The sequence below is a fragment of the Triplophysa dalaica genome, chromosome 17, assembly GCF_015846415.1.
Source record: "Triplophysa dalaica isolate WHDGS20190420 chromosome 17, ASM1584641v1, whole genome shotgun sequence".
In the NCBI taxonomy this organism is placed as follows: domain Eukaryota; kingdom Metazoa; phylum Chordata; class Actinopteri; order Cypriniformes; family Nemacheilidae; genus Triplophysa; species Triplophysa dalaica.
The window spans coordinates 10,360,367-10,381,800 of NC_079558.1; the positions used below are offsets into that span (position 1 = coordinate 10,360,367).

The following is a 21,434-nucleotide window of genomic DNA, read 5'->3' on the forward strand; positions in this document are numbered from 1 at the left end:
TGTATAGTCTTTGGCTGTTCATTCATCTCTTTCAATAAACCAGAGTAAAATAAAATAAAAATACATTTTAAAATAATTTTAGAGCTATGACTGTTCATTCATATCATTTAATCAACCTAAGAATAAATTAGGGTTCGAGCCCGTAGGGCTAGAAACCTATTGTATTTAAAATTAAGATTCTTTGACTGGTCATTATCTATTTTTTTAATCAATTTTTGTATTCACAGCAAATTGGAGGAAAAAGTTTGAAATGTATCTTCACTTAAAAACAAAACAAAAATGGAGATAAGAAAATGATTTTGGTATAACCAAAGTTACACACATACAAATTATTTTGATAATTTAAATTAAGTGTACAGAATTTTGTCATACAGCAGGACATATTAGCTCTCCACATATAAAGAGACCGATTAAGCATGTTCTTATTGTTTTATTTATAAGAGAACACTGAAAACAGATAACATTTGCTTGACTTTAGTAGACCGACTGCTGCATTGTGCCGTCTGCAGGTTCAGTACGAGGCATCAGTCTGCGCTCTTCTCTTTGTCCTCCTCTAATCCTCAGCATCCGGCCCAGACGGTATAATTGGTTTTTGTAACAAAATGCGTGTCTGCAGACACCAGCGAGACAGTTCTCTTCGTGCTCTGTGCTGCACATCCATCTTCCTGCCGGGAGGGGCTCAAATCTAAAATCAATGCTGGCATCCATAACGAAAACCCAAAATGTAGGCTTTCTTTTCAAACCCCCTTTCAAAGAGAAGACTTCAAAACCTCAAAGACCTTCAGGGCGGATTCGACGCAGCCGTCGAAATTGGAGTGTGTGAAGCCATCACCCCCACACACCAGCAAAGGTTGGGAGAGTAATGTCATTTGCCCTGGGCAATCCACCACTGATCTTGTCACCTAATTAGAGAACAACAAAATTGAGTGATTGAGCTTCCAATAGCTGATGCAATCTCATTCTTACACTGATAATAGTTAAAAGGGTCCAGTGTCCCAAATAGGGCCAATGGTAGCAAGCATGTAAATGTGATTTATAGGTGTTAAAATGCTGTTCAATAGTCAAATTTCCCTGACATACAATTATAAAGGGTAGGGTTAAAAGTGATGTTTCAAATTGCCTCAAAAGATCACAGATATCAATGGCTGGACGGAGAGTTGGAGATGATCTGAGTGCATTCAGCAGCAGTACTAAAATCCAGAGCACTTCCGTTTTACAATTGAATGTGAAATAAACTGTCTCTGAAATTCAGGCTAAAAGTCGGTTAATGTAATGAGATTAAGACCATTCACGTTTGATATACTTAGTCAATATTGAAAATATCAACGTTACATTTTAATAGTTTACAGAATGATATTAACAGTTTGTAGTGTGTAAAATGCGGTAAATCACAAAATGGGTCACATTACAGAATGCTTTAATGGAAACATGTATTTTTTTATTGTTCTAGCAATATTTAAAGGGATAGTTCATCATTTACTCACCCTTCAAGTTGATTCAAATGTGTATAAAATACTTCGTTCAGCTAGAAAGGTATTTGAGTACATGAATACAAGAAAGGTATTTTAAAGAATGTTGGCTATTTTCAGTTCTGGGACATCATTGACTACCATAGTAGAATTTTTTTAATGATTTTTTTAAGGTGACCCAAGATTTGATTGCTTTCCTAAATTCTTCAAAATGTCTCATTTTGTGTTCAACAGAACAAGGAAATCTATACAGATGAGTAAATGATGACAGATGATGACATTTTTGGATGAACTGTCACTTTAAATGACAGACTTCAAATAAAATGTACCTAACCAAACTTTAGTATTAATAAAACCTACACAATTATGACATGTGACACCAACCTCCTGTATATTCCAAACTCAAATACAGTTCAAATACTTTATTTATACAAAATATACAGTTGAATGTAGAGTGTTTACAGTCTACATAGTTCTAGCATCTTTTTTCCATAAGGGAAGTTCTCACAAGAGGTTTGGCTATTATTATATTTGGTTAAATGCAGAGCTTTTAATAGCACTAGAGGCGCCTTCATTGGGTTAAGCCACAGCCAAGAATAGAGTAGTTGTCAAAATGAGTAGAATTTAGATTATACTCGCAACTTCGGAAAAATAGGTTTCCAGTAAGTAAGGCTTATAAAACTCTTGAAATATTAACAAAAATACAAACGCAAACAACTACAAATTCTCCTAATGTCAATCAGAAAATAGAAAACTATTCCCATGTTCTCTGGCTTCTCCACTGTATATGTCAGATGTGTCATAAGTACACATATGCAACAGTTACACAGGACAGACATGTTCCACTGCTAACCTCAAAGTAAATATCTCTTCTACGTTTTCATAAACTACCTCTGCGGCTCATTAAAATGAATTATGTATTTTACAACGAACCGTAAATGATACAGGTCCTCACTGTAAATCACTCCAGTAAAAATCCACTGTTTAAATGGAGATATGCAACACGCAAACACATTCAACGCATGGCCTATTACAAAGGGTTCAGCCGCCCCGACGCTCCAGATAAACATCGAGGTCCATCATGCAAGAGACGAGGAAATAGTGTCCATTTCCTGAGGCTTATACTAGTCATCTTCCAAACAGAGCACTATCGTCGTACCGTCCGCACCCCTCCCCTCATATCTTTAAAGGGTAATCTGTGTGTAAATCAATTGATAAACGTTAGGCCTTAAACGAGGCCAAGAACAAATTGTTTAGTTTATTCAAGAGGTGAGCAGATGCAAGCAGGGCTGAGCTCCTTCACCTCCCCAAATCTGCTTCAATCAGTGTTCCTCTGGTCTTCATTCAGATTCTTTCGTATTGAAACACAAACCGCAGTCTCATTTTTCACACTTCTTCAGTAACTGCTGTCGTGACCCAAAAATAGGTCAATGAGCAGAGAATTATTAGTATGCAATGCGGCGTCTACAGAACAAACCATCACTGAAACAAGACATTGAGAGTAACACTGAGAGTTATATTATGTGTGATAAAAGAGAAGTCAAATGTTTTGCAAACATACAAAGTATTGCAAGCTGAAACAAATCTGTCTGCATTTGCCAACGATTAAAAGTCATGATTCATAAAGAGTCTTTCCAGCCATTAGAGTCAATGACTTTGACATGTGGTGTGTGTATGTGTGTGCGCTGCTGGTTTATGCTCAGCAAACTGTGATGTGTCTAACCGACTCGTGCTCCCTACCCTCTTTGTGTTTGACTGGGATCTGGCACGTGCACAGGTGTGTGTGTGTGTATGTATGACAGCAAGTGTTCTGTTCCCGTCTGTGCAGTCTAAACGGGCCTTGGCCCAGTCTCTGTTACTCAGCGCTCCCACACAGATGTTCTGTGTCCTTTGACCTTAAACTGGGTCCCAGCGCTGTATGTCACAGGGGCCGACAGCGTGGGGGCCCAAAAACAGAACGTCTGTGTGCGCGTCCGCTTGCATGTATGAGAGAATGCAACTGTGCGAGAAAGGGCGCTGTCCCACACAGTGTGTGAATGCATAACGTACTACTGTAAGTGTGTGTGTATGTGTGTGTGTGTGTGTGGTGTATGTGTGAGCCAAGCGAGTGGGGGGAGAGGACGGATTAGTCTGTGTGCGTGCGAGACAGACTCAATCTACCAACTCTCTTCTGATAAAGTTAGACTAGCTTTTTTTCCCACTAGAACATTCTCTATTCACTGCTGCAGTCTGCAGAGCAGCTTTATTAAAAATGAATGCCTTTGCTGTATAGCGGGAAGCTTTTATTAGTTGTGCTGGCCTAAATAAGCCAAGGCCTGAAAACTCATTCTTGCTATACATGATGAAATCAACAAGGTGAGTGTTTCTGAATGATTTTTATTTATTTATAAATCAATTCTTAAAAGAACCCCCAAGTGAAGAAACAACTCCTAAAGTTCAAACAGAGATTACATCAAGAGCTAATGTGATGGTAGACGGGATAGAGCTGAATAGTCCAACACAGATCAATTATTTCACAATACACACTTTAGAGTGTTATGATATGTATGGTATGTTCTGATGGATTATTTACAGAACATTTTATTTTTGATGTTGATCTTATTAAAGTCCCTGTGAACCGGAAGTTGTCAATTTTACTGGTCGGTTACTGGTTGAAGAATTTTGGGGTATAATATGTCACAGTTTTCTTTATTTTGCTATCATCACTTACCTAAGTGAACTATAGTGTCCTTGTGCACCCACTAGTAAAATATATCAACAATTATATCTGATGTCCGATTAATTTTTGCTTTGAAAACCCGTTCTACAAATCTATTCCTAACATCATCTAAGCTTTTCCACCATGTTGCTTACCTGGGAATATCTCCACTTCTGACACTTGATACTGTCAGGTTGAGGAAGCCCTGGCATCACCTTCTCCAGCTCTTCAAGGATGATGTTCTGCACCACATCTTTCTCCTTCTCAAGGTGCTGGACTCCAAAGGGAACACTGGTGTGGACCACCACAGAGTGCCCGAAGTCATTCGACACTGTTGAAGGATATAAGGTCATACTCATGAACATGCACAGATCACAGGTTCCAGGAGACATTTTACATGAAGAAAGAAATGAGAGTGACAGCTAAAGAACTGTGCAGATACAGAAAACGCACGAATACTAAAGAAAAACGTAATAAACTTTTTTGACAGAAGTATTGACACTGTAATTGTCAATGTAAATTGATAGTCGCAAGCCTTTGGTGAGGGTTAGCGTGAGTAGAGTTTAGTATCTGTTCCAAACCGTGTCCAGCCTTCTCATCACCAGACTATGGTTTCTCGGTGATATCATCTATGGGCACACCAAACCAAATGATGTAATGCATTACGGGCCAAGCTCATCGGCAGAGCCACGACCCACGACTGAGCCCTAATATATCAGCCTTGCACACGGCAAAATCAACACTCTAATAACACTGCTTTAAAACATATATTCAACAAGACTGGAGGAAATAATCCTTTATTGGGTTCTAGAAACATGGGCTGGGTTTGAACAGCTGGAGAAGGAGATGAAGTGACTCGGGCCGATTGGAAATGAAATGGAGATGAAATAAGGCATCGGCTGGTTCTGAATTAGACCAATGAGACCCGATTTGTAATGTAAAAGCCGCTGGCAGATTCACACGGTTAACACATGGACTTTATGGCCACCTGTGAGGAGGGATTTTAATTCAGTTAAATCAATTGTGTTTAGAAAAGTTTTGTGGACCAAGAGGGAACAATGAGTCATTTAAATTTCGTCCATTGGCGTGAACGTGGTGTTTGAGGATGTATGATTCTAGGAAAAGGTATCAAATATTAGCCTCTGGCATGCTTCTAGCAAAGGAAAGAGGAAGTCATTTTTTTCCAGATGTAGTCAGTTGCTTATATAACAGGTTTATAAACTTTTACCGAAACCTAGATGCTTCACTTTCAACTTTTCAGGAAAATGCATTGATGAAAGGATTAATTTCAGTATGATGGACACAAGAAAACAGAGACAGTCTACCAAGTGATTATACTAAAATGATTGTCTTAACCGGTCAATGTGAGGTGGCCAACTCAATTCTTGGATGACTGTTAGTATTGGGTTAAAAACACAAGAGGCACAGTCATTTTCCATTTGCAGAACAGTCAAAGTATATACGTGTTTGGCACAGTGCCAAGCCAAGAGGAGAGGAAAAGGAGAAGCAGAGGGTGAGCGCGCGCGCGAGAGAGAGAGAGACCTTCCTTAAAAAGAGAGTTACAGTGTTTATGTGTACGTGTGCTTGTGCCAGAATGTGACTGAGCACCAGATAGATAGAGAGAGAGGTCATGTAGCGTGGGTAGAGGGCTGGCATCGTGCCCACTGGTTGAGTCACTTATTTCTTGCTGGGGGCAGAGCTTGTCGCAAAGTTCACAGGGTTAACAGGAAACTGCATGTGATGCCAGACAGAAAAAAACGTATATTCAAATTCAATTTACAGAATTTATTTAAAAAATGCTACCATAACATATGAATCAAAGGTGAATGTGTTTGAATTTTAAATAGTTTCTCCTATTTCAGTTTAATATGCATAAACAACTATAATTGAGAGACATTTATTGGTTTCCTTACAAACACCGGGGCGTTATGCCAGCACAAGACATTGATCACTGTGTGGTTGAGCATCTAACAAAACAAATCAACCTTCAATTTCAGATGTGTGAGGTATTTTTCACTCCCAACCAAGTACATTTTCAAAAGTACGTACATGTTTTTACTTTGGAAGAATGTTTATTCCTTTTACTAGATTATAAAACATAATCATACTTTTTACTCCACTAGATTTGATAAATGGGTGATTCTCACGAAATCTTGGTTTGAAGATGTCAAACATGATTGAACACTCAAACAAATGTATTTTTAATTCATCAAAATGGATGTTACACACGCAATTTCTGCCAATCTCACATTAATCTTGAATGCCTATAGAGCATTATTCCATACTTAGTCTTTAGTTTGATCACATTTATAAAAGACAGTTGAGTTCCTGAAGGCGGGCAGTGGGCGGAACTAAAGCATGAGCACACAATTCATCATTGCATTATTCTTGCATATGTGTCGATTCACTGTAAATTTCTATTGTTAACATTATCATTGCTCCAGACAAAAAAAAACAGTTAAGGAGCAATAGGGGAAAAATTATTTTCAAATACTGTAAATAATTTTTTTAAGAGCTATATAACATGAACTTACATGTTTTAATCACATACTTTTAGTTATCCTGTTGTGTGTTAATCTTCCCTCTCATAGATTTTGCTAACATAAAGTTGTTCTTTCTAGTTGTTTTCCCTCATAAACAGGGTTATACGAAATAGTTCTAAATGTGTTTACATTTGTACACAAATATAAATATGTGTAAATGTGTTCAAATATTCTTCAAATGCTGCCTGTCTATGCATTTATAGGCAGATTAGGGGGCAGTAGTGGCCTAATGGTTAAAGAGTCGGACTCATGACCAGAAGGTTGCCGGTTGGACTCTCAGGACCGGCGGGTAACGATTGAGGTGCCCTTGAGTAAGGCATAGTTATAGCTGCACACTGCTCTGGGTGTACGTGTGTTCACGACTTGCTGTGCGTGTGCTCACTACTCACTGGATGGGTTAAATGCAGAGGTCACATTTCAGGTATGGGTAACCATATCTGACAAATAGGTCACTTTACTTTAAGATTTCTGCTAATTTAAAAAGAGGCAGAGAAGTGATATTGATTATTTCTAAGACTGATGTTGATTTTAGTTTGTAATAATGACGCTTTTCCGTATTTTCCCAACACAACCTAAAGATAATTGAAAATAAAACTTAACAAGAGAATTCGCCTGTCGTTCATGCTTGCCGTGAATGGATGTGAAATGATACGTTCCCTGAACTTCTCCGCGTTTAGTTTCATTTTAAACGTCTCAAATATCACATTGTTTGTCCACAGGCTCAATAAAATCCGTCACAGCATACAGTGCATTCTACAAACAGAACATGTCAATAACAAGCGCTAACATCCACTAGTAAATTTGCACGGTCTCCGATGGCGAATTAATACTTTTAGTAGCAAATGTGACTGTTTTAGGCACAGTCTACAGCCCTGCTTATGTACGTACATGCGGATTGTAAACAAAACACAGACATTTGAATCCAAACACAGCTGAACTTTCGTACAACGAACGAATCCACTGATGGACTTGCTCTCGTTCTCGCTGGTTGATGTGTTTGGATGCTTTTCTGGGAAAATTGTCCAATAAGAGACCAATTAAAATTGTTAGGTAAAGGAATTTCATGCTCTGAAAAAACTTTCCTAAACCTATTCGAACCTTAAAGAAGTGTATCAAGCACAGAAATACCACATTGTCCATCCAACTCGTTTTTTTACAGGTTGACCATGTCAAGCATGAGAAGCCAGCATGTTTAACGTTTTAAAGGAGTCAGAATACATTAAAGAGTTTTGAACCTCCCTTTAATGTTTTTTAAAACTAATATTTAAAATTAAGTAAAAATCCTTGAGTTAAAGTAATTAGGTACCAGATTTTTAATGCACTTGAGAGAAAAAATACTCAGACATCACAGCTCTGTTCGATTTGTTTAACCATTACGCGCAGGAAACTTGTGTACAAACTTCAGATCTCAGAGTTGTGCGCTAATCTTCTGATTATTATCTTCTGTATTATGGGTTAAACAGTGCCTTCTGGGATCAAATCTGACATCAAAACAATTGAAAGCCGGATCTTTGAAACTGCTTGGATAAGATACTTTATTTATATAATTATAACCTTACAGATAATTATGGGAAGGAATTAATTAATCACATCTAGAGCATGCCAGTCACAAACCTAGTCCTATCCGAATGGTGCTTTGATCAGAATTCACATTTCCTGCTCTTTTTAGACGGCATTACCCTTTTCTAATAAGTTTCAGATTTCTTATGTAATCAAACTCGCATCAATAATGAACCAGTTCAGATTTTTGGGAACCATAATATAGCCCTGATATAGCTCACTCCACATTAACCCAACTGCACAAATGCGCTTCGTGCCAGACGCTCAGGAACACAGTAATAGCTTATAATTAGCGGCCTGCCAAAAAGTTTTCAAAGAGAGCTCGGGGTGCTGTGCGAGATCAGACTCAGACCTACTTTACTGGAACTACAAGCAAAACACATTATAGAAATGAAAATGAAGATTAAAGCGTGGCCTCGTGAAGGCTGTGGAGGCTGGAAGGAGCATTCGGCCTGAAAGAACAGCACAGCAGAATGCAAAATTTAACAGCTCTCCTAATTATGATGTTGCCCTGAGAAACACTGGAGTGGATGGAAGGTGACAGGTGCGCAGGCTGTTTTTAGGAACTAATTCTATTGGACTCCGGTAGATGTACTATCGTGAACCGACAGAACCTTTGTGATTGAAAATATGTATAAACCTTGAACACAAGACTTTTTTCAGGCAAAGATGCACAAAAATCTAAGATGCATCAGACACAGAAACATAACAAGGCTAGATGGCATGAGCTCTGTTCCAAAACCAAGTGATGTCCACAAAAACAGCTACCGACATTAGGTGTTTACAGATGCCTATGCAGACAATCTGATCCAAAGCAACTTACAACATTCTGTCATCTGTGATAAGAAACACAAAGTGCACTGCAATGCATTCTGGGGTTATATTTTGCTGTGAAAGTTAGGGCAGCAGGCCCGGCACTAGTCTTGTTCGACTAGGAGGGCAATCATATATTCTGGTTGGTTAACAATATAAAATCCTTTTTAATTGTTTGCAGAATTTGTATAATTTTCTGTGATTAAATTGACAGATCCTAATATCATAGAGAATACAAATAGAAGCGTTTATTTATGATTGTCAGCTGCATATTTTTAAAGAGGCCCAAGGAAAGTCTGGGGGGAAAATCCCCCCTAGCCCCCCCTTTAGCCGACCCTGTAGGGCATCCTAATTTTGCTGCTTACTAGGTTTTGGTACAGATACCATGTATGGTAACTGTAAACTTCTGACATTTCATGCACTTCATTCGGGAATTGTTGAATTCAATTCAAGGATATCGATTTATTATTGCACAACTAGCAGTTCAGTCAGTTCATTGTTGCATATTACTTACCTACGCTACTTAAACTTATATAACTGATGATTTATACTTTTCAATGAGTAATGGTGGCTTGGGCTTCTGGGAAACGTTCTACACAAAGAGCTTTTTATGAACGAAGATCTAAAAATGGTCTTAACGCACATGTGCATGCGGTTTTCAATAACCGAGCAGTGCATTATCTGTTAGTTCTTACAAACATGCATGTCCACACACACCATCACAAAATATATGTACACATGTAATCATGCAGCCAGCGCTTCAGCATTGTGTGAATAGACATTTGAGCGGTCCGCATAATTTCGAGACGCAGCCCTTTGTGCTATGGATGACACTTCAAGGCAGACAAACTCAATTGGACGGTGATGTTGCGTAATTTGAGAAGACAGGAAAGTGGGAGATAATAGACTAGCAAAGCGAACAGAAGAACATGGTGTGATGGCAGGGCAATGCAAAGGCAGTAAAAATATGTTTTTTTAATCAGTTGTTTGTAATGTGAACAGCGAAAGCTACATGAAATACAATGTTTACAAACCCAACACAATGTAGTTTAAAACTAGTTTAAAATGGTTTAATCTGAATGGTCAAACTGGATTTCTTTTTTTCACCATTTGGGAAATGACAAGTACACCCCACTTTATACCTTTTCCTCTCCCTATGTATAGATTATGCTGTGAAGAGTGTAATTCTGAAAACAAAGTATGCAAATGCAAAAAAAGTGTTTCATTCTCTAATGCAAATTTGGTAAAATTGCAAGATTTCTTTCTTCTACAGTAGACATCAGCAGAAGCTAAATTTCTTCCCACACCGACAGCTAAAATCTCCTGACATCATGCTGATGCTAGCATCATTATCATAGCAACTGATGTAGACACACAGGACATTGACAAATCTGTCAGAACAAACCGATTACATAACTAGCAAAATGACAGTGAGAACAGTCCTAAAGATCAAATTTGTAAACCAAATCGGATTTTTGTGAAGTGTAAAAACGCATGCTACACATTGAGTGAAAGACAAATTAAAGCACAAACAAACAGACAGCAAAACCGGAAGATGTAAATGAGAAGAAAAAAATGTTGAGACACACCTAAATTGCGCTTTTTATCGTCTATGGCAATGAAGCGAATGCAGGGATTATTGGAGAAGTACTTGGCCACCCAGGGGACGTCGATCCGCTCGCCGGCTTTGTAGAAGAGTCCAAGTGCGTAGCGGGAAGAGTAGCTGACAGCTCTTAGCTCCTTCAACTGGTTCTCCCCCATCACTGGATAGAAACACACAACAGCCGTGGTTGAAGCACAGTATAACATACATACGTATAACACAGTCAGAGCTTTAAATGGACAGTGAGTGGCACTTTAATGAGAATGTTGTGGAAAGGCACGCTTGAGCTTATGGGCTTCTTTTGTGTCCTTGTTTCCAGACTTGAACATATGTTATTTATTGGAAACAAGCAGTCACACTAAGGCCTGCTTTAGTTATTTAGGGCCCATAGGTACATGGAGTAGTCAGGGTCAAGGGTCACGCCTGGGGAATCGAATGCATATTTCTGCTCAAAGACACTCCTGTTTCCAGTAAGGAAGAAAGGATTTTCGTGGAAAAGCAACCGAGAGGAATAAATAGGATCTAATTAACATTAGTGTCTAAGCAGAATCGTCCCCTAAAGGAACAAACAGATGTTTGGTCAAAACTGATGAACAAAAACACAAAGTCATCAATTTTACTTCACACACGTGTGAGCCATGTGCAGTGTCAGTGAGATCGGTATCCTGTGGCCACTTTAAACTAAAACGTGGGGATAAAATAATTTTGTAATTAGCCAAATCCATGCTATTGTTAACCTGTAGGGTGATAAAATCAAGTTTTTAGGTTTTCACCGTACTATTATGTCAGATGTCAATATTTAGTGCTTTAAATACCCATGTGACGTCTCTCCTTAAGTTTTTAAAGCACTTTAAAAAAGCACTTTTCCTTTTTTAAGCACTTTTTTCCATAGTCTGGTAAGTGAATTGTAAAATCCATTGCGGTCCATATTCCTTATAAATGGGGACATGAACAGTTTAATACAGCAACTCTTCAATGTTCTATAAAGAGCCATCCCTTCTCCATTTGTTGGGTATTAGTGCATCTGGAGTGTTGATTTTTTCGCAGAAATCCTACAAAGCACGTTGTCTCTCAAAAACGTTTTCTTTTTTGTCCCATCCACAACACATGAATTTTCCCTCTTTTAAAAGAGAAATCTTTTGTATATACTGATCTTTTTCTGTTTGCTGGAAGCCCTCATCGGGGGTTAAGTAAAATATAAAGTGTTAAATATAGTAAATAAATTCTCTTTAAATTTATATTTTAAGATTTAACTGAAAATGTCACATCCATAACACTAGAATTGCTCAAATAATTTTTTGACAAGGTTGTTTCAATGACAAATGCATTTATTTTGGGGGCAAAGAATTTGATATTCGGAATAAAATTAATATATATACTTAACTAAACTTATAACTACTTATAATTAATTTATATTATTATTTCACTGTATAATAATTGTATGCAATAAAAGGTTTGTTGAATTTTGTTGTATGTTTATTTTATTAAATAAACAATTTGTTAAATGGGACCTGTAGTTTGGTCACATTAAAAACAAACACTACATTATGGTACATTGACATCTTGTGGTTGAGCTTGGTCTCCGAATCTAAATTCAAAATATTGGAGCGACAAGTTTAGCCAAGTAACGGTTCTTCTGGTTTCATTTGATTCTTATCATAAATTATCTGAATCTATGTCCCAAGAAAAACACATGAAACACAAAAGACTTCCAAAAGCTTCCATCTGCCTCCTTTTTAATCTCATTGATGTCTATTAGAAAAAGAGTGAAACATTAAAGAGATCTCACCAGTTATTTTCTCTTTTATGGGTAAGCGCTTTACACGACACAACTTTTTATGTATAGAAAGAAATTCATACAAATAGCAACTAAAAACCCAGTTAAAATGTTCTTAAACTACCACCTAAAACTGCCAGTTCTTGAAAGGATCAACAGATCATATAAAAAAATGCTTTTCGGTCATGCGGTTCACCAAATGACAGCGATGCCTAGCAGACAACCACCAACCCCCCCCCCACACACATCCTTAACCACTGCTGTAATTTTGCCGTCACTGCGAACACTTCACCAACTGTTAGTTCAATTAAGAAGCAAACACCTGACGATGATGGAATATGACAACAGAGGTGAAGCGGTCACATGACTATCCCCGGACACCTCCCTTTTATCACCTTCTGTGTCATCTGCGAACATCTGGAGGAGATTAGGAGCATGTATGTGCCTCTTGGTATAGAGACAATCTGGTGAAGCATCTGAGCGTGGAAAGCCCAGGGATAAAGCAAACCCTGTCAGATGAATCTAGAAAAGACTTGCCTTTCTCATGTTAATGGAATCTGGTTTCAGAACACGCTATTGTTATCGTCATAAAAGATCCTGACATAGGAAGGGTTATCTCATGAAACAGATATGAGAACGTTTCTGCCACCATAACTCATTTGAGTTGTCTAAAATCACTTTCACTAGCTGGACAAATCCACATTCATGAATAAAGCCACTTCAGAAGGCCATGACTTTCATTTCGAGTAACTTCAGCGGAGTTATCGAATTGAGAGGCTTTTGAAGCTATTATTTTCTATCAGTTTCTTTCACACACAGAACAGTCAAAGTTAAAGTGATAGATCAACCAAAAATGTAAATTCTGTCATCTTTTACACACCCTTGGTCAATTCAAATCTGTACGACTTTCTTGCTTCTAGAGTACACAAAAGAAGTTATTTTGAAGAATACTGGCAACCAAACACACTGACTTCATTACTATGGACATAACCCCACTGAGACAATTTATAAAATACCAACAACATGAGGGTTAATAAATGATGACAGATTTTTTTATTTTTGTGTAATTTATCCCTCAAAATGTCTTATATGCAGTCCCAGATTAAGAATTCAGGAGCCCCTGGGCACAAGTGTGTTGTAGACCCTCCCCATAGGCGAGGGTGCACAAAAAAGTTTTGAAATAGCCTACAGGGCTACGTGTAGGAAATACCTCTATTTTACCTCTAATAAACCTCTAGCAGATTCTTCCACAATTCACACACAAACACACCGCAATAACAAAACTATTCTTAAGAGAAAATAAAATAACTTTATTAAGATAAATTATAGGACGTTCTTAAGAATATTCGTAGGTGTAATTCTCAAATATTTTACTTATAAACATCTTAATTTTTCTAAAAATAAAAGGGCAGAGTTTGTCAATGATTGTTATTTGTCCATTTGTTAAACTTTATTATAGGTATACTTCTTTAGCCTATATGTTAGTCTGTGTAAGTAAACATTTTGCACTGTAAGCTATGTAAAGGCTTTTCTAATAACGAAGACTAAATATCTGTAAGGCAGTTAAACAGTCAACATTATATCAAAATTCAATACTGGCGAAGAAACTCCACCAAATACACCTACATGTAAAAAAAGTCTTACCTTTTGAGATTTTAATTTTAGACAATTGTGAGGGTATTCTAACTTATATATATATATATAACCTATAGATTATATTGACAACAATAAAGCCGTTTTCATCGATATATTTTCAGTTTCTATTTTCAGTTCTGACGCGACATCTATAAAAAAAAATCAACATATACTGGCGATTTTGGATATATTCTTTTACACAGCCTCTGTCTAGGTAAACATGTGTATATATTTACAGAGGAAATCTTTTCATTTTTACACATTCAGTCAGTCGATAAAAGTGACAGGTTGTTGGAAACGCTGTTTTGTTCTCATTTAATTTAGGAGTAACCTGTCGAATGTGATGCATTCTTCCTGTCTGACCGGGGCAGCACTGGCGACATTTTCCCACTGAATGAAAGCTAAGGTTTACTGGAAAGTCAATATAATCGTCGCTTTGTGATTCTCCTTTAACCTGCTAAAGGGCTTGTTAAAGTTACTGAATCAAGAGACAGACTTGCGTATACGTTAGAAACACTGTTTTGTGTGCACACTTGTGGGTGTGCGGGCCAGAGAGGCAAACGGCAGAAGGAATTTAACAAAAACATTGTTAAGTGAAATGTTTTCCCCATTTCTTGGGCCCCAAGGTGCGCAGGGGCCCCTGGGCCAGTGCCCTTAATGCCCATTGGATAATCCGGCCCTGGCTATGTGTAATTAATTGGAGAATCTACTGACATAAATGCAATAAAATATAGATAACTGTCTTCAGAGCAGAGGTCGCGTTTACCTAAATTCTCTGTCATTAACAATTTTTTTTACCAGTGACAGAAAAAACTGAAGGCTGTCCGTCATTTTGACAGATTACAATAACGTCAATTTGTAATGCCCCATTCTATCATTTCCTTTTATCAGAACGTGATTGTGAATGGACTGAACTGAACGTGACTGTAAGCAGCAGGGGGTAGGCTTCATCCCCTACCCTGAACGCGATCGCAAAAGGATGTGTGTCCCATTTATTAGCTTACTTACAAATGCCTGGTCTGCATTGGAAAACGCGCGCCAGTCAGCAAAGACTTGCCGTGCAGATGCATCTGTCACTCAGCTATCGAAAGCCAAAAGTATCAATAATCGCGTGCTTTGGGTCGGCCTATTAAAATAAAAAAACGCAGATTTCTTAACGCCGCCAGACATTAAATAAGCGCCGTCTGGTGCAAAATTAACGTCAAACGCCGCCACACGTTTAAGTAACGCCGTGCGCTGATCGACGTTAAGTTAATGTGAAACGTCACTCAAAATGCAAACGTATTAGCTAATATACATAGCCCCTCCTCTTCTGGGTTTGAGCGCTCTATGGCAAGTCGGATGCCCGTGTCATCTCAAATCCATATCCAGCTTAACTTTGTGGAAAAACAAAAAATGGAAAGAAATTAAAGAAAAACCAGCTGAAAAGAAAACCAAATGAAAACTAATGCAGTATGTTCCAGGAAGCTATGTGTAAAATGTGTAATATGTAAAATTAAGTCAAGTCATGATTAAAGGTACCGTAGTTCACCCCCAAAACGAAATTTCTGTCATCATTTACCAATGGTCCCGATTGACTTCTATTGTATGAAGAAAAGTCAATGTGGACGAACGGTTTTCTGTTACTAACTCTATTTCAAATATCTTATTTTGTGTTTATACGGTTAACACGTTATACTGCCACACAGGTTTGAAAAGTAAAGAGGGTGATTACAGAATTCTCACTATGCTTATGCAATTTTAAATATAAGCCATTGCTAGTCTGGAGGTCAGCTCGTTTGGCTTTCGTTCGCATGTTGTGTCTTTGACTGGTTCGAGTCCCACTTGGACCATTTTCTGATTTTACATTGTTGGTCTTGTTATGTTTATCTGTGTCACGGGGATTTTTTATTTATATTTTAGCATTTATTTTGTGGTTAATATATAAAGAAAGTCAGGAATAAGAGCTCTTTTCTCACAACAAACAGTATATTCTAAATTTCTCAATCGCTCACGACACCGTCCAGATAGCCTCGCCAACAGCCTTTCAATAATCACCTTCAATGATATTGTTTCATATGCTTTGATGAGTAAAATTAATTATATTTAAATGCTCGGCTGAAAGTCAGTATAACGTGTTAACCGGATAAACACAAAAGAAGATATTTGAAAGAAAGTTAGTAACAGGAAACCGTTCGTCCACATTGACTTTTCTTCATACAATAGAAGTCAATCGGGACCATTGGTAAATGACAGAAAAACTACGGTACATTTAATCATGACTTGACTTAATTTGACATATTATACACATTTTACACATAGCTTCCTGGAACATATGGAATTAGTTATATGGTTTTCTTTTCAGCTGGTTTTTCTTTAATTTCTTTCCTTTTTTTGTTTTTCCACAAAGTTAAGCTGGATATGGATTTGAGATGACACGAGCATTCGATTTGCCGTAGAGCGCTCAAACTCAGAAGAGGAGGGGCTATGTATATTAGCTAATACGTTTGCAGTTTGAGTGACGTGTCATGATAACTTAACGTCGATCGGCGCACGGCGTTACTTAAACGCGTGTCGGCGTATGACGTTAATTTTGCACCATATGGTGCTCATTTAATGTCTGGCGGCGTTAAGAAATCGGCGTTTTAATTTGAATACGCCGATCCAAAGCACGTGATTTGTGATACTGTTGGCTTTCGATACTCAGCCCCCGCGTCGCATGCACGAATACACACACAGGTGCGCAGTGGTGCGGACAGAACTTTAGGCCCGATTCACATTTCGCGCGGCACTCCGAAAAGTTAAACTATTTTCATCTCGATGCGCGCCTGCCGCACGTCTACATTTAAAATAACTAATATGCGCGCAGAAACATGCGAATTGTGAATTTCAGAGTTTTGCCCTCAGAATATCGACTAGCGTCTTTTTGGATAAACATTAGCTGTCAGTGAGTGGAAATAGTCTTTCTCCGTGTCTTCTCTGTTCAGTAAGCGGCAGAAGCAGCACATTCATAACCAAACTGCAGCTTGCATGTGAGTAAGTACAAAACACCTTTTACTAAAGACACCTGTCATTGTTACTAACTGGACATATGAACAAACACGTGTCTGTAATTATTATCTTATGTCTGACTTTAATACATAAATGAATATAAACAACATCGACTTTATTGTACAATCTATTGTTTTAAATTATAGTAAGTTTAGAGAGTAAACGAAAGTACAGTAAAAAAGAATATCTTAGCAGCCGGGGCACCAGAAAAATTGAAATATAAATTTCTGGTTATATATTATATATTTTTGACTTAATTGAGAGACAGAGAACGTTTAGGGCATGACTTGATGGGAAAACACTGACCATTAGGTTTGGACAAATTTGTGAAGTCTATGCCAGCTTAGCTGCATCTTATCATTAACTGCGTGTTTGTGCACTTATCTCAAGAATCTACATTTAAGGGCAAAGGATAGTCTGAAATGCTTCTAAAAGAATTAGGCAATACTACTGAATAATGAATTTCCAGATTCCCCATGGAGTTTTGCTTTTCCCTTTATAGCATCTTTGTCAAGACTCATTCTTTGAAATGATGACCTCTCAAAATGTTGTGGTTCCACAAAAAAGAGCTTGTTTAGAAGAACTTGACATAACGGCCTGCATTTGTGCAAGCAGACGTAAAATGATATTCACCTTGAGGAACATTCATCCTTTCTCAATTTTCTTTCCCAATCATACTCAGCCCATAGAGAGGTTATCAATTTGCTTTAAGTGACAAATGAAGCTCTGAATTGTGCCTTTTCACATTTTCCCTTTTATAGCCGACACCTTTATAAAAGATGCACGCCTCCCATCTACTCCCTTCCTGATAGTTTGTATTTGCTTGCTTGATGATAAGTAATGACACTAATGTGCAATGAGAGCATTGGTGAGCAGTTCGGTAAAAAAATCCTCTTGGTTTAGACCAGAGGGATTTGATTTCATTACACACATCTGTGATCTTTGTCCTCCTTCCTTGACACATCCTCCGGTCGAAGGACTAACAAATCCACATGAGCAAAATTCTACACAAACATTCAAATTCCCTCGAAGAGAAAAAAAACACTCCGCTTTGCACGCGAGTGCTGCACAGCCCTAAACGCAAGACACACCTTACACTAAACTACATTCTCATGAAGGGCCATACACAGACACACCTGATGGCCTCTTCCTCTGCACACACGTCACTAATGAGTGTTTGCATCTGTCTGTACATTATAAATATGTGTGAGCTAGGAAGGCCAGAGTTTGTGGGGCTTTGGGCAGCTGTGCTGTATGTGCATATGACCAAGCCTCACAGAGAGAGGATGAGAGAAAAGAAAAGAAAGATAAAAGCAGGGCAATGCTAACCCCAGTCTTGTTCTCCCAAATATTTGAATTCTATTATCATTTACTTCACTTTTCTTTACTCTCATGTCAAACCAAACCTGCATGACTTCTTCAAACGGACAAAAAACTGGTTTCCCGTGCAATGTTTTGAAAACAATGCAGTTATTATCTCTGTGTAAACTATGAAAACAGGAATGTGTGAATATGACATCATGATCTGTCTTGCGTGTTCAGTCTATAGGCATGCACAAGTACTACCAGAACAACAATGGTTGACTACAGGATTGTGTTCCTGCCTCTCTTACTTATTAAAGAGTACATAATTTGGGATTTAAAAGGTCCTACTTTCGTTTAAGGAGTGTTCAACAACAAGTTTATGTACATAGAAGGTGTTAAAACACCATTATTTCGTAATAATAGGTAGTTATTCTTGCATTACTACTTGACTGACTCTCAAATTCATTCCGCGATTCATCTGTCTACGCCCCTTCTTTCCACTAGCCTAGTCTGATGTGATTGGTCAGATGGTGTAGTCTGCAGTGATTGGTCTACAGCGAATGAGGCTCACAAGCTAACGTTTTTGGGGGAGAAGAGTGAAGTTTAAGCGGGCAGTTCTAACAAAACGTAGGCGAGGACTATATGTAGTGACGTAAATCTGCGGCGGTTCATGAAAAAGCATAAACTGGCATAAACTTTCCCGGGGAGGCTGAGAAGTGTGATCCCCGATAGTTGGAGCACAACCTCCGGTCCCACTTCTTAAAAAGAGGGACCACCACCCCGGTCTGCCAGTCCAAGGGCACTGTCCCAGACCGCCACGCGATGCTGCATATGCGTGTCAGCCAAGACAGACCCACAACATCCAGAGACTTGAGGTACTCAGGGCGGATCTCATCCACCCCCGGTGCCCTGCCACCGAGGAGTTTCTTGACTACCTCGGTGACTTCATCCCGGGTGATGGGCGAGTCCGCCTCCGAGCCCTCGGCCTCTGCTTCCTCAATGGAAGACGTGACGGTGGGATTGAGGAGATCCTCGAATTATTCCTTCCATACGCCCGATGATATTCCCGGTCGAGGTCAACAGCTGCCCCCCTCCACTGTAGACAGCGTTGGTAGGGCACTGCTTCCCCCTCCTGAGGCGCCGGACGGTTTGCCAGAATCTCTTCGAGGCCGACCGATAGTCTTTCTCCATGGCCTCACCGAACTCCTCCCAGGCCCGAGTTTTTGCCTCCCCAACCACCCGGGCTGCAGTCCGCTTGGCCTGTCGGTACCTGTCAGCTGGCTCTGGAGTCCCACAAGCCAGCCAGGCCCGATAGGACTCCTTCTTCAGCTTAACGGCATCCCTTACTTCCGGTGTCCACCACCGGGTTCGGGGATTACCGCCTCGACAGGCACCGGAGACCTTACAGCCACAGCTCCTAGTGGCTGCGTTGACAATGGAGGTGGAGAACATGGTCCACTCGGATTCAATATCTCCAGACTCCCTCGGGATCTGGTCGAAGCTCTGCCGGAAGTGGAAGTTGAAGATCTCTCTGACAGGCGATTCGGCCAAACGTTCCAAACAGACCCTCACAGTACGTTTGGTTCTGCCGAGTCTATCCAGCTTCCTCCCCCGATGCTTTGAAACTTCAATAAACTAATTTCTCCTTATGATGTAGTTGTTAGGTTTAGCTATTTGTGTAGGATTAGGGATGTAGAAACAGGAGATGCAGCGTAACACTGTCTACACCGGCCGCAGCGACAAGACAAAAGAATGCAATAGAAATAATTTCTAATTTTGTCCACACTGTATGCGGCGCGATGTAACAATCCCATTAGAATAATGCCGTGCTCAGACTAGACTTTGAGCATGTGAAATTTTTTTTGGATGGTGCTGCTAAAATAGGCGGGAGCGAATGCTCAATCTCTTACATTTCTATACAAAGAGGTCACGCTGTGACTTTTCTATCTTCTATTGGTCTCATGCACTCTAGTAAATGAATTCGCAGGTCAGAGTTCACCAAACGTGAACTTTGACATGAGCAAAATATCTTCCGACGGCCTTGTGTTTCCGGTCTGTTGCATTCGCATGCGTATGAATAGAAGTCAATGGAATGAAAACGTAAAGTGTGACTGCGGCTTCTGCTGTGTACCATTGCGTTGCACCGGTAGCGTCTGGTGTAGACTATAGTCTAAATTTTTTGAGGTAGACTGTTATGTGATGAAAGTCATGTCAACATCAACTAGTCGATGATGTCATTAATCAATAAAATAAGAGCTAGGAAATATTTTGCTACAAGATTTGATGGGGTGTGGGCAGTAATACTCTCGTGTGTGCCAGCTGCGGGAGAATTGCAGGACTCCTTCATAATAGCCTCTTAATAAGTACTATCTAAATACAAATAAACTGTTGTTCGTCTATTGCACAAGAGCAACAACAACTAAAATAAAATAAAACTATTTTAAAGCGCAAGGAATGACATCAGTCCCACACACAGGTCCTTGGAAAAGTCTGCAATCTTCTTAAAGGTACAATGTCAAAAAAAAAACACATGACCCACGCTTATCGTCAGCTTTAAATGTTGCGACTAGTCTGAGCAACTCCTAGTGTAGACATGGTGTCAGGCATCATAATGACCTTTATAAATTCCAATAAAAGCCAATAAGCATGCTAATATGCAACTAGTTAATAGTGAGAATTGGAATAAAATAAAGTTGTACCGAAAAGTTTTAAGATTATAAAAGTCAGGAAGAAGAAAGTTATCCATTTTTGTTGTTTGGGTGATTAATTCCATTGAACATTTGAAGGCATTTCTTACCAAACAAAACGACAAAACTCTAGATTTCATTTTACACTCAATGCTGGGTTGTTTCAAACATTGGTTGGAAAAAAACTGACAAACTTAACCGTTGGATTAAATTAAATAACTGGTAGATATGTAGATAAATAGTGCTCTTAGTAAACATCAAAGCAACATAAACCTTCAAATCACCCATTATCTAACTTTGAGGCTTTTGCTCGT

The 21,434-nt window shown here is 38.9% G+C and overlaps 1 protein-coding gene across 2 annotated transcripts in view; it reads right to left on the reverse strand.

Moving 5' to 3' along the window:
- Positions 1-410: 410 nt before the first annotated feature.
- The window catches only part of rnls (renalase, FAD-dependent amine oxidase), a 40,560-nt gene continuing 19,536 nt past the window's right edge, over positions 411-21,434 (reverse strand). For both annotated transcript variants that reach the window (XM_056770498.1, XM_056770497.1), the window contains exons 5-7: positions 10,673-10,846; positions 4,323-4,498; positions 411-902 (exon numbers count right to left, since the gene is read on the reverse strand). In XM_056770498.1, the coding sequence (XP_056626476.1) occupies positions 750-902; positions 4,323-4,498; positions 10,673-10,846 (503 nt within the window). In that variant the 3' untranslated portion in view covers positions 411-749. The remainder of the gene's footprint in view (positions 903-4,322; positions 4,499-10,672; positions 10,847-21,434) is intronic.